A 14401-nucleotide genomic window follows, 5' to 3' on the forward strand; every position below is an offset into this window, starting at 1 on the left:
GATCTTGCCTTGAGTGAATTCCCTAGAAACAGACCTTGCCATGAAGATTTGTATGAAAGTGATTTACTGTGAAGTGCTCCCAGGAGAAACCATTAGGGGAAGGGGGCAAGACAAAAGAGAAGGGAGGCAATCCAAGCAAGGGTACACTATTACAGTGCACTGTTGTGAAGAAATAGGCCCATAGTCACTTTGGCTCAACCCTACAGCGGTACTCTGGAGATAAATTGGGTTACAATTCAAAATTGTTGTCATCAGGGCAAAGGGGGTACTATTTGAAAGGTCTAATCAGACATTTCCAGTTCTCCCATGCATGTAGGCAAAGACAGGTTCTAGCAGTCTGGGGAAACTCTCTAAAGAGACATGGTATGGACTGGAGTGAAAGCACACTGGGATTGTACATGAAAATGGCATAAGGGTCTATTTGCTTTAAAATAATAACTTACTGAGAATTATTATTATAACTTACTTGAGGATGAGGCAGAGAACTGATAGCTCCTACCACAGCTTTTAATAAAAGGTAATATTTATGCTATGGTTTTGATACCTGAATCCTCCAGATTTCGTGGTGAAATTTGATCCCCAGTGTTGAAGGTGGGGCCTAATGGGAGGGCTCTGGGTCGTGAGGTAAATTCCTCATGAATGGCATGGTGCAGTCCACATGGTAATGAGTTAGTTCTTATTCTATTAGTTCCAAAGGGAACTGGTTGCTTAAAAGAGTCTGGCACCTCCTGCTTCTCTCTCTTGCTTCCTCTCTTGCCATGCAATCTCTGCACATGTGGATTTCCCTTTCCTTTCCACCATAAGTGAAAGCCTCCTGAGGCCTCACCAGGAACAGATGCTGGCACCATGCTTCTTGTACAGCCTGCAGAACCATGAGCTAATTAAACCTCTTCTCTTTATTAAGTTACTCAGCTCAGGTATTCCTTTACAGCAACACCAATGGACTAAGAGAATGAATCCTAAGGATACAGACAGGCAAAGTTGTGGTTGTGTGTGTGGTACAGCATTTACTATAAATAACATGAAGAAAGAACTTTGTATCAAAACTTTATTTATTAAACAAAAAATGCACCATTGGAATAACATTTCTATAAAAAATGAATATGAGACTGTTCTACAGTGATTACAAAACCCCCTTTTCCTTGTGTAGTAGTATACAAGATCATGTGTAGAAACAGTCATTGTTTTAAACTGTAAGCAAGTTTCCTTTCTCGTAGAACAAGATTTACACTTAAATATTGCAATCACTAGTCTAATTTGGTTAACAATGCTAGAATTTGACAGTTTAAAGAAACTTTTTGTAGGCTCAAAATACCTTTTTGTTAAAAAAGGTGTTTTGCAACAACAAAAAATTTCTTTTCTCACTAAGGCTAGTTAAAGCTGTAGTATACCCATTTCTACCAAATAAACTTATCACTAGCATACTAACAATCTGTTTGAGTTGCAAAGCCCTTTGAATGAGTAGCACTGATCTGCAAAATGCTTTCAGAATTATTTAGGTTTGGTGTTATCTTCTTTGAATGACCCTAAAAAGGGAGAAGGTGGTGATGATGGAACTTCAGTGAAGGCTTTGCCTGGACTAGACATCTCTTCATACTCAGCAATGGACAATTCATTTCCAAAGTGGTCCCTCTGAGATATGGAACACCACAGCTTTAACAGCCGTATCTAGATCCCAACCAGATCTCCCTTTTTATCATAAATTATCCAAAAAGAAGCCACTCTAAATAATAAATTAAATATTACTTATAAAAAGTACATCCCATACCCACCCACCCTTCCCCCAAACAAGCTGACAATTCACAAAGTTCAGAATTGTCAGATTTACCCTACAATAATAAAAAACAGCATTTCTCCTCCTCTCCAACATTCCTTTCTTGCATCTGAAAACACACGTTCGGCACACAGTGAGATCCCTTGGCCCATGCCTCTGTGTTTATTAAATCTTGCAGAGTTTTGCTCTTGCTCTTCTACCAACAAAAATCATAGGATGACAATGTATAAAGGCTCTCTAGTGAGAGCAAGAGAAAAAAGTCCTTCAGAGAGTGCAACTGGAAGTCTGCCAGGTGAACGTTTGCAATAGTGGCAACAAAGAGTCCAGATCAGTAGTAATATTCATTTGCTGATATGGGTGTGGTATTTTGTCTTTTACATAACCTTACTGACCAGGAAATAGGCATTTTTTTTTTTTCCCAAATCGATTCTTTTTGGCAACAGGTATTTAGATAGCAAGATACATTGAGGCATGGGTACACATATTTTGCATTGGAATGGAATATCATACAAAACACCTATCTATGATTTTCCAAAGTATTCAATTTAATTTTAAACACTGGACTCAAAAGCTTTTCTATACAATACTAAAGTGATTTCTGAAAGTCACCAGAGAAATGCAAATTATGGGTAAAATGTTGCTTTGAATGTGATTTACAAAAAGAGAGAGGGTGTAGACTTGAGTGTATGACTGCTTCTGCATCTCCAGGAAGTTGTGGGCTCTGTATTGTAAATAGTTATGAGCAGGCTACGATAGTAACCTCTGGCCTACAGGACTGCCTGTGGTTGCATGAAGTAAACTGAGTGAAAGGGAAGGTAACCTTGCTCCACATCTATTTTAAAGTTCAGATGATTTTGTTTTCTTTAAACACATCTGAAACTAGATAATTTTTCCATTTTTCCTTTTTTCATTGACTAGAAATGGACATTCCAAAACCATAAGAACTCTGGGACACAATTTTATCTAAAATGGTAAGATGTTATCTTTAGCGGTAACCTTTGGTTGTAATTACAGTCCAGCTGCTGTATCTGAGATACCATATTACATTTGGAGACAACCATAAGATGATTATTTAAACAAAGTCAATAGAAGTACCCAAAGGGTGGATAAGTATCAGCAATCATCTTCAAGCACAGACACCAACAGCTTCCAGAAATACCTGTACTTAAGAGATTCTTTATTGGAAAAGCCAATAAGTGCCAAACTTTTTAGTTTCAGAATGTTGTCTGAAACATCACACTAGCACAGGATGGCTCTCCTTGTGTAGCTGGAACCAAGGCAGGAGACTGAACATACACACCTAATTTTGAATAATCCTTATTTTGAAGAAACTAAGAATATACCCAACAGGAATCCTTAATAAATCTCCACTTATATCACTGACTTGGTATTTTTTTCAGATTGTTCAATTGAGTATGCATTTTATAATTCCCAAATGTAAAGTTTCATTATTTAAATATTCTCGAAGCTTGTATCTCTGTTATTCGAAGAGGCAAGTATGACTGATTTCTTATTGGCTATACTTCAGTATGAAACATTTAACTTTTTGCTAGAGCATAATCCAAATATTCTTTATACATTTGAACTATCCAAATTTTTCTAAGTTTCACAAATGCAGAAATTTCTGCAGAGGAAAGAAAATAGCTTTCTTATTAGGGTGAAATATAAAGAAAAATACCATTTTTTTTTTTTTTTAAAGAAGAGGATCTTGCCTGACATTTCAGCACATTACAGGGCAGACCAGAGAATGCTCTGCCAAATATGATTTTCTTCTTTTTCAGGGAGAAATGAGTTCTGGTGGTAGAGCTGCTGGTTGGCTGTCAGGTATCACCCAATGGGAATCAGATTTATGAGCATAAAGAGTCCTGGATACCATGAACTAGACTCAGTAGGAGGAAGTCAGAGGCTAGTTTGCAGTATTCACAGGTTTCTTCTTGTCAAGAGATCAGTAGACTGGGAAATTGATAAGTTACCTGAAAACTTGGGCAGGAAATTGTATATATATATGAATTATTTGAGGGTAAAGGGAACAGAGTTATACAAAAGTTGTGGTGACATCATTGTATATTAATACTACCAGGTAAATGATACTGCAGTTTTTTGAGGATGTTTAAATTGATTGTATTATAGATTAAATGCATGGTGCTATTATTGGCATTGCCAGTTACTCAGATAAACCATTGTATTTATTTAATGAAGAAAGTTTCAAGAGCATGCAGCAGAAATATAACTTCCACTGAAGACAAATAACATATATTTTAAATGGATTTTTAAAAATTTTATTTCCTAAATAATTATTTTTGACTAGAAGGATCTAGAAATTTGTGAAAATGATAGTTTTTTTTTTAATTGATCAACTATATTCTACAGATTGAAGGTGTGACTCAATCCCTAAAATCTGAGATGTGCAACCTATACCAAGCTGAGCACTCAGGATTACCCTCATGGGGGTCAAGTACCTAAAGAGAATGTTCCATGTTTGCTAGAATTAGAAAGGGGAGGTAGTAATTCTTAGGGCCTAGAGAAAGTTGGGCTAGCCCAATGGATATTTTCTTTTTTGAAGTAATGGATTATTTCTGAATCACTCAATATTATGTTAGGAAACACTTTATTCCAGGTCAGTAGAAGGTTGTCTACCTAAGTGCCCAGATGTTAAATAAGAGTAATCTGTCCCATAGAATAACATCACATAGCTCTTCAGAAAGACTTCCAGAAAATCTGAGTAAATTGAATGAGCACTCCTGTTGAAGGAACAAATTCGCAAATGGACCAGACTTTCTAATGAACCATTTGAACAGCCCTCTCTTTGACATCAGATTTTCTTCCCGACATAAAACTGTAAAAAAATAATCTGAATTATTACTTCTGTTACAGTGCCATTTTGCTCAAAATATTTTATTCAGGGATTCATATATAATTACCCATCTAATAAAAGGAGCTATTAGGTTGTAAAGATCCTATCCCTTCCATGCTCTTTTAAAATTATGACCTACTCAAGCTTGAAATCAAAGGTAGAGCTGAAAAGAATAATTCAGCTGAAACTCTCCCATTGGGTTTTCAAGTCACCTAACTGATAAATATGCAAACTAGCTCCCTTTTGGCCATTCAGCTACATAAACAGGGATTAACTCCAAATGCAGCTGAAAATTCAGAAACTAAAAGGCTGCACACAAAATGTTCTTAATTTTAGCTAGTTCCAAGCTGTAGATAAACATGACAATAGAAGTTTAAAACCGTAGTCCACAGTTTAAGATGCTCTCTGAAAAGTATCTGCTGGATTTATGCATCAGAAGTGTCAGTTGGCACCTACCCCTCTGCTTTCTCCTGACTCTGACACAGGTGTGGTGTAAAAGATTTCCTTAACAAAAGGGTCTGGTGGCCAATGCTTCCCAACACTGACCCTGTCTGTAAGCAGAGTTGGCATTCTTTAAGAGAAGGTACTGTTAGAAGTTACCTTTTATATTCCTTCTCTTCCTCGGGGCCTGCTCTCAGGGAATCTGCCATTTCTATGGGAGTAGAAGACAGGTGACATTGGCCAGTGCACCATATGACATGTGGAGCTGGCCATTTCACCCAATGCTAGTTGCCAAGGAGAACTCAGGGAGGGATGGGGTGAAGGGGTGGGGGCATTCTTCTGGCCAAACTCCTAAGGAAGATGGACTTGGTGAAGCTTTGAAATTGCATCACAGTGTGGTATGGCACAAAAGCCACCCAAATTGAAAAGTGTCCTATTACAAGCTTAAGCATATAATTACCATGTGTCTGAGAAGACTGTATATTATATCCTCTTTCCGGAAATGTACTGCTGCTGGCAGAATGCCATTAGTTGCAGATTTTTATGTTCCTGGACTCCAAACATACATATTAACCAAGGGTGGATTTACAAATACTTGCCAAAATAGGTGAATTTTTAGCCCCTCACTAATATCCACCACTTATGCAAGATGAGTGACTGAGTTACAAACATAAGCATTCTCTGCCTTTTGTTTGTTTACTCTTTACTTTTTGTGCTGTAAGGAAAACATCCAATCCTTTGGTGCTATGGCATGAGAGATTCCCATGGGTGCTTTGCATGTTAAAGTTGAAAACAAAATGGTGAGCTTGCACTGGTTTGCCATGGCATGGTACAGGCTTAAATAATGCACTTGCATTTTGTAAGACTAGACCTACACATTAAACAACAGGCCTTGACAAAGGAAAACATAGGCATTAGTTATGACAGTGTGGTCACTGCAGTGGCAAAGGCCCAGGACTATTCTAGCAGCTTAAACTTTGACGTTGCAGTGAAAATGCATCTTTGCTTTTTTTAGGGACCTCATAGTCATCATTTGACAATTCCTGATGCCTATGAAAGAAGGAATGCTTATTCCTTCTGAACTGCTTTAGGATCTTCCTTAATTGAGTGGTCCTGATGGGTGACCTGTACACTGGTTAGAGTTCTTGGACACAGGTGTGCTGTTTATGGGTAATTGGTATGCTGCAAAGTTCCTGGAAAAATCACCTCATCCATTCAGAAATACATGTTAAAAGGCTGAGCCTGTGATGGCATTAAGCTGCTTCATGAGTCCTTCCAAACTTGCCATTTGTTCACTCAGATCATCCTGTTCATACACCTATAAAGAGAATGAGAGCCAAGAGTTACTACCAAATATTGATCCATTTGTTTTATGAAGCCTGGGGCCACAGCTAGTTGGGGCACTTAGTTTTCTCAAGTCTGACCTAGGAGACCACAGCCAGGGCTGTCCTAGGAATATATTCATTGAATGAAGATGCTGGTAATAAAAAAGGGATAGTAAGAGATTGCATATTGTTTCACTCACTCCATCTCCATCTGTGACAAGGAAGATATTTCAGAGTCAAAAAGACTTGGTTTCAAATTAAGTTCTCCCAATTATTAGCTGTGTGGTCTTAGACAAGTGAGTGCACCTCTCTGATACATAGTGTTCTTCATCTATAAAATGATAATGACATCTATTTTATAGGCTATTCTGAGACTCCTGTGACATGTTTAGTGCCTATGATGGGGTCTGGCATATGGTGGATATTCAATACATCAGTTCCTGTTTCTCTTACTAGATGACCCATCAAGATATGAACAGAGAGGAATCAGACAGGTACACTCACTGTTCAGCAATATTCTATCTTCTGCAGCCTCTGCTGCTGATACCCAGGCAAACAGGGTCTGGAGTGAACCTCAAGCAATCTCCAACAGACCTACAGCTGAGGGTCCTGACTGTCAGAAGGAAAACTAACAAACAGGAAGGACACCCACACCAAAACCCCATCAGTACGTCACCATGATCAAAGATTAGAGGCAGATAAAACCAAAAAGATGGGGAAAAAGCAGGGCAGAAAAGCTGGAAATTCAAAAAATAAGAGTGAATCTCCCTGTGCAAAGGAACGCAGCTCATCGCCAGCAACGGATCAAAGCTGGACAGAGAATGATTTTGATGAGATCAGAGAAGAAGGCTTCAGTCCATCAAACTTCTCAGAGCTAAAGGAGGAATTACATACCCAGCGCAAAGAAACTAAAAATCTTGAAAAAAGAGTGGAAGAAATGATAACTAGAATAATTAATGCAGAGAAGGCCATAAATGAACTGACAGAGACAAAAACCATGACACGAGAAATATGTGACAAATGAACAAGCTTCAGTAACCGACTCGATCAACTGGAAGAAAGAGTATCAGCGATTGAAGCTCAAATGAATGAAATGAAGCGAGAAGAGAAATCTAAAGAAAAAAGAAGAAAAAGAAATGAATAAAGCCTGCAAGAAGTATGGGATTATGTAAAAAGACCAAATCTACGTCTGATTAGGGTGCCTGAAAGTGAGGGGGAAATTGGAACTAAGTTGGAAAACATTCTTCAGGATATCATCCAGGAGAACTTCCAGAACCTGGTAGGGCAGGCCAACATTCAAATTCAGGAAATACAGAGAACGCCACAAAGATACTCCTCGAGAAGAGCAACTCCAAGACACATAATTGCCAGATTCACCAAAGTTGAAATGAAGGAAAAAATCTTAAGGGCATCCAGAGAGAAAGGTCAGGTTACCCACAAAGGGAAGCCCATTAGACTAACAGCAGATCTCTCAGCAGAAACTCTCCAAGCCAGAAGAGAGTGGGGGCCAATATTCAACATTCTTAAAGAAAAGAATTTTCAACCCAGAATTTCATATCCAGCCAAACTAAGTTTCATAAGTGAAGGAGAAATAAAATCCTTTACAGATAAGCAAATGCTTAGAGATTTTGTCACCACCAGGCCTGCCTTACAAGAGACCCTGAAGGAAGCACTAAACATGGAAAGGAACAACCGGTACCATCCATTGCAAAAACATGCCAAAATGTAAAGACCATCGAGGCTAGGAAGAAACTGCATCAACTAACGAGCAAAATAACCAGTTAATATCATAATGGTAGGATCAAGTTCACACATAACAATATTAACCTTAAATGGAAATGGACTAAATGGTCCAATTAAAAGACACAGACTGGCAAACTGGATAAAGAGTCAAGACTCATCAGTTTGCTGTATTCAGGAGACCCATCTCACATGCAGAGACATACATAGGCTCAAAATAAAGGGATGAAGGAAGATCTACCAAGCAAATGGAGAACAAAAAAAGCAGGGGTTGCAATACTAGTCTCTGATAAAACAGACTTTAAACCATCAAAAATCAAAAGAGACAAAGAAGGCCATTACATAATGGCAAAAGGATCAATTCAACAGGAAGAGCTAACTATCCTAAATATATATGCACCCAATACAGGAGCACCCAGATTCATAAAGCAAGTCCTTAGAGACTTACAAAGAGACTTAGATTCCCATAAAATAATAATTGGAGACTTCAAAACCCCACTGTCAACATTAGACAGATCAACGAGACAGAAAGTTAACAAGGATATCCAGGAATTGAACTCATCTCTGCAGCAAGCAGACCTAATAGACATCTACAGAACTCTCCACCCCAAACCAACAGAATATACATTCTTCTCAGCACCACATCACACTTATTCCAAAATTGACCACATAATTGGAAGTAAAGCACTACTCAGCAAATGTACAAGAACAGAAATTATAACAAACTGTCTCTCAGACCACAGTGCAATCAAACTAGAACTCAGGACTAAGAAACTCAATCAAAACCTCTCAATTACATGGAAACTGAATAACCTGCTCCTGAATGACTACTGGGTACATAACAAAATGAAGGCAGAAATAAAGATGTTCTTTGAAACCAATGAGAACAAACATACAACATACCAGAATCTCTGGGACACACTTAAAGCAGTCTGTAGAGGGAAATTTATAGAACTAAATGCCCACAAGAGAAAGCTGGAAAGATCTAAAATTGACACTCTAACATCACAATTAAAAGAACTAGAGAAGCAAGAGCGAACACATTCAAAAGCAAGCAGAAGGCAAGAAATAACTAAGATCAGAGCAGAACTGAAGGAGATAAGGACACAAAAAAACCCTCCAAAAAATCAATGAATCCAGGAGTCGGTTTTTTGAAAAGATCAACAAAATTGATAGACCACTAGCAAGACTAATAAAGAAGAAAAGAGAGAAGAATGAAAGAGACGCAATAAAAAATGATAAAGGTGATATCACCACCGACCCCACAGAAATACAAACTACCATCAGAGAATACTATAAACAACTCTACGCAAATAAACTAGAAAATCTAGAAGAAATGGATAATTTCCTGGACACTTACACTCTCCTAAGACTAAACCAGGAAGAAACTGAATCCCTGAATAGACCAATAGCAGGCTCTGAAATTGAGGCAATAATTAATAGCCTACCAATCAAAAAAAGTCCAGGACCAGATGGATTCACAGCTGAATTCTACCAGAGGTACAAGGAGGAGCTGGTACCATTCCTTCTGAAACTATTCCAATAAATAGAAAAAGAGGGAATCTTCCCTAACTCATTTTATGAGGCCAACATCATCCTGATACCAAAGCCTGGCGGAGACACAACAAAAAAAGAGAATTTGAGACCAATATCCCTGACGAACATCGATGCAAAAATCCTCAATAAAATACTGGCAAACCAGATCCAGCTGCACATCACAAAGCTTATCCACAATGATCAAGTGGGCTTCATCCCTGGGATGCAAGGCTGGTTCAACATACACAAATAAATAAACGTAATCCAGCATATAAACAGAACCAAAGACAAAAGCCACATGATTATCTCAATAGATGCAGAAAAGACCTTTGACAAAATTCAACAGCCCTTCATGTTAAAAACGCTCAATAAATTCGGTATTGATGGAACGTACCTCAAAATCATAAGAGCTATTTATGACAAACCCACAGCCAATATCATACTGAATGGGCAAAAACTGGAAAAATTCCCTTTGAAAACTGGCACAGACAGGGATGCCCTCTCTCACCACTCCTATTCAACATAAGGTTGGAAGTCCTGGCTAGGGCAATCAGGCAAGAGAAGGAAATAAAGGGTATTCAGTTAGGAAAAGAAGAAGTCAAATTGTCCCTATTTGCAGATGACATGATTGTATATTTAGAAAACCCCATGGTTTCAGCCCAAAATCTCCTTAAGCTGATAAGAAACTTCAGCAAAGTCTCAGGATACAAAATCACTGTGCAAAAATCACAAGCATTCTTATACACCAGTAACAGACAAACAGAGAGCCAAATCATGAATGAACTTCCATTCACAATTGCTTCAAAGAGAATAAAATACCTAGGAATCCAACTTACAAGGGATATAAAGGACCTCTTCAAGGAAAACTAGAAACCACTGCTCAGTGAAATAAAAGAGGACACAAACAAATGGAAGAACATACCATGCTCATGGATAGGAAGAATCAATATCGTGGAAATGGCCATACTGCCCAGGGTAACTTATAGATTCAATGCCATCTCCATCAAGCTACCAATGAGTTTCTTCACAGAATTGGAAAAAACTGCTTTAAAGTTCATATGGAACCAAAAAAGAGCCCACATTGCCAAGACATTCCTAAGTCAAAAGAACACAGCTGGAGGCATCACGCTACCTGACTTCAAACTATACTACAAGGCTACAGTAACCAAAACAGCATGGCACTGGTACCAAAACAGAGATATAGACCAAGCGAACAGACCAGAGTCCTCAGAAATAATATCCCACATCTACAGCCATCTGATCTTTGACAAACCTGAGAAAAACAAGAAATGGGGAAAGGATTCCCTATTTAATAAATGGTGCTGGGAAAATTGGCTAGCCATAAGTAGAAAGCTGAAACTGGATCCTTTCCTTACTCCTTATATGAAAATTAATTCAAGGTGGATTAGAGACTTAAATGTTAGACCTAATAACATAAAAACCCTAGAAGAAAACCTAGGTAATACCATTCAGGACATAGGCATGGCCAAGGACTTCATGTCTAATACACCAAAAGCAACGACAACAAAAGCCAAAATTGACAAATGGGATCTAATTAAACTAAAGAGCTTCTGCACAGCAAAAGAAACGACCATCAGAGTGAACAGGCAACCTACAGAATGGGAGAAAATTTTTGCAATCTACTCATCTGACAAAGGGCTAATATCCAGAACCTACAAAGAACTCAAACAAATTTACAAGAAAAAAACAAACAACCCCATCAAAAAGTGGGCAAAGGATATGAACAGACATTTCTCAAAAGAAGACATTCATACAGCCAACAGACACATGAAAAAATGCTCATCATCACTGGCCATCAGAGAAATGCAAATCAAAACCACAATGAGATACCATCTCACACCAGTTAGAACGGCAATCATTAAAAAGTCAGGAAACAACAGGTACTGGAGAGGATGTGGAGAAACAGGAACTCTTTTACACTGTTGGTGGCATTGTAAACTAGTTCAACCATTATGGAAAACAGTATGGTGATTCCTCAAGGATCTAGAACTAGAAGTACCATATGACCCTGCCATCCCATTACTGGGTATATACCCAAAGGATTATAAGTCATGCTGCTATAAAGACACATGCACATGTATGTTTACTGCGGCACTACTCACAATAGCAAAGACTTGGAATCAACCCAAATGTCCATCAGTTGCAGACTGGATTAAGAAAATGTGGCACATATACACCATGGAATACTATGCAGCCATAAAACAGGATGAGTTTGTGTCCTTTGTAGGGACATGGATGCAGCTGGAAACCATCATTCTCAGCAAACTTTCACAAGAACAGAAAACCAAACCCCGCATGTTCTCACTCATAGGTGGGAACTGAACAATGAGATTGCTTGGACTCGGGAAGGGGAACATCACACACCAGGGCCTATCATGGGGAGGGGGCAGGGGGGAGGGATTGCACTGGGAGTTATACCTGATGTAAATGACGAGTTGATGGGTGCTGACGAGTTGATGGGTGCAGCACACCAACATGTCACAAGTATACATATGTAACAAACCTGCACATTATGCACATGTACTCTAGAACTTAAAGTATAATAATAAAAAAAAAAGAAAAAAAAAAGAATGAAGAATGAATGTGCTTCCACCATGTAATTTGAAGTTAAAAATATATGCCAATCATTAGAAGTGTTATTTTTATTGAGTTATATTTATATAAGCAATGATGAATGTATTTATAAAAATAACTACATAGTAAATAAGAGATGTTTCAAATGTATCAATATTACTTAAAATGCCTTGTTATCTTATTAATACCTTCCAATGGTGTTAGAAATAATAATAATAAAAAAAGATATGAAAAGAATATTTTTTTTCTGTAGCATGATATAGATTTTTTTTTTTTTTTTTTTTTTTTGGGATGTGAGAACTCAATGGGCTTTGCCTTGACCAGTGAAACTTCTGGGGATTATGACTTTAGTTTGTGTGTGGAAACAAAATTCATGCCCCAAATCAGAATCAATCCTTTTTGGGACAATTTGAATGGTGGATAAAAGAAGAGGTTGAACTGCAGAATGCCTAGTGAACTGTGACTAATTCACTCTGTAAAATCACTCACTGCAAGTCACTGTTATCATGTCAGTAAGTAATAGGATTATTAGTTATCACAAATACCAAATCACTAGGCTTAGGAATTCTGCTTCAGAAGGTATAGGAAGAACCTAGACATCCTTATTAAAGGAAAAATTCCCAGGTAGTTTTGACAGTTAGCCAGATGGGGAAACAAGATATGACACTGATCTGAACCCCAGTCCTTTTATATACTTGCACATTTTATTTGAATTTGTCTCCTTTCTTGTGAAATAAGAACAACAAGTTTGCCTTTTGAGGAGTTAGGAAGATTCAACAAGTTGGGGCACTTACCAGCTGCCCAGTGGTAAGTGTTCAATAAATGTTAGTTTTCTTTTTTTCCTTTCTTGATCATATTATTTGTTTTGACTTATACAGATGTTCTACTTATTATTCTTGGCTAGCACATTCCACTGATTAAATGATTGAACCAATCAGGCCTGAGCCATGATTTCTAGCTCTGCATAGGCCAAAACACATTCCTCTGTACCATGGTCAGAGATGTATATCTAATCTTGCCAAATAAATACCCTTGATCTCAAGAGAGCATTGATAGAATTTGCATGGGTGGGAGGTAGGCACAAAGCTACTCCAGCCACTGAAAAAGCAGCTCAAAATGTATTGTATTAATGTATGAGCTTCCTACAGAAATCTCAGCATGTCTGTGAATGATTTGGGCATACATTACCCAGTCTTCAGGGCTTAATAGGGGACTGAAAAGTTTCCAATTTGGCTAAAAGCCTGTTTATATACATACTACATATAGGGGTGTGTGTGTGTGTGTGTGTCTGTGTGTCTGTGTATTTGTGTATATATGTATGAGAGAAGTTGAAGTAAGGGGATTACTAGGTAACTCATTTCCAAAATGTTGTTTTCCTTGTCTGGTGGTTGTTCTCAAATTGTCTAGATGTCACTGTACAATACGGCAACCACATGTAACTATTATATTCTTAAAATGTGCCTAAATTGAAATGTCTTTTACATGAAAAATATGCACCAGTTTTGGAACAGTTAGTGCAAAAAAAGTAAAATATATTACTGACAATTTTAAATATTTATTGCATGTTGAGATCATAATATTTTGGAAACACTGGGTTAGATAAAAGGTATTAACTTCATCTGTTTATTTTTGCATCTTTTAATGTAACTTCTAGTCAATTTAAAATTACACACTATATTTTCATAAACAAATGCTGGTCTAGATTATTTGCCCTGTTTCTGTATTTCCTTTAATATGTGTTTCTTACTGCTTTTAATAGTATAACTTTGGCTGCCATTCTTTAGAGTCAACCTTTAATGTAAAAATGGGCCTACCTGACGTTATTCCTTATGAGATGAGATACTTCATGTAAACTCAGAAGTTTGATTTTATTTGAGATGTGGCCACAAACCTTGATCCTAAACAGATATTGAAGTAAACAGCTATATTCTGACAAAAGTACATTGGAGTCTTATAAATTTGAATCTTTGAAAAATATGTTAAGTATATAACACTCATCTGCCAAAACATTCACAGACATATCCACATAGTCAGCTTCCTTGGTCTCTATGTAGTTAAAATATTTTATTGTTTGTAGTCTTGAAAAAAATTAAGTCAAGAAAAATGTATTGTTCTTCACTCAAATGAAATGATTCT

General features: G+C 37.6%; 1 protein-coding gene across 3 annotated transcripts in view; it reads right to left on the reverse strand.

Moving 5' to 3' along the window:
• Positions 1–2166: 2166 nt before the first annotated feature.
• The window catches only part of DCC (DCC netrin 1 receptor), a 1222872-nt gene continuing 1210637 nt past the window's right edge, over positions 2167–14401 (reverse strand). For all 3 annotated transcript variants that reach the window (XM_073006286.1, XM_037982936.2, XM_007973974.3), the window contains exon 29: positions 2167–6387. In XM_073006286.1, the coding sequence (XP_072862387.1) occupies positions 6298–6387 (90 nt within the window). In that variant the 3' untranslated portion in view covers positions 2167–6297. The remainder of the gene's footprint in view (positions 6388–14401) is intronic.

Source organism: Chlorocebus sabaeus, chromosome 18 (assembly GCF_047675955.1).
Source record: "Chlorocebus sabaeus isolate Y175 chromosome 18, mChlSab1.0.hap1, whole genome shotgun sequence".
In the NCBI taxonomy this organism is placed as follows: Eukaryota; Metazoa; Chordata; class Mammalia; order Primates; family Cercopithecidae; genus Chlorocebus; species Chlorocebus sabaeus.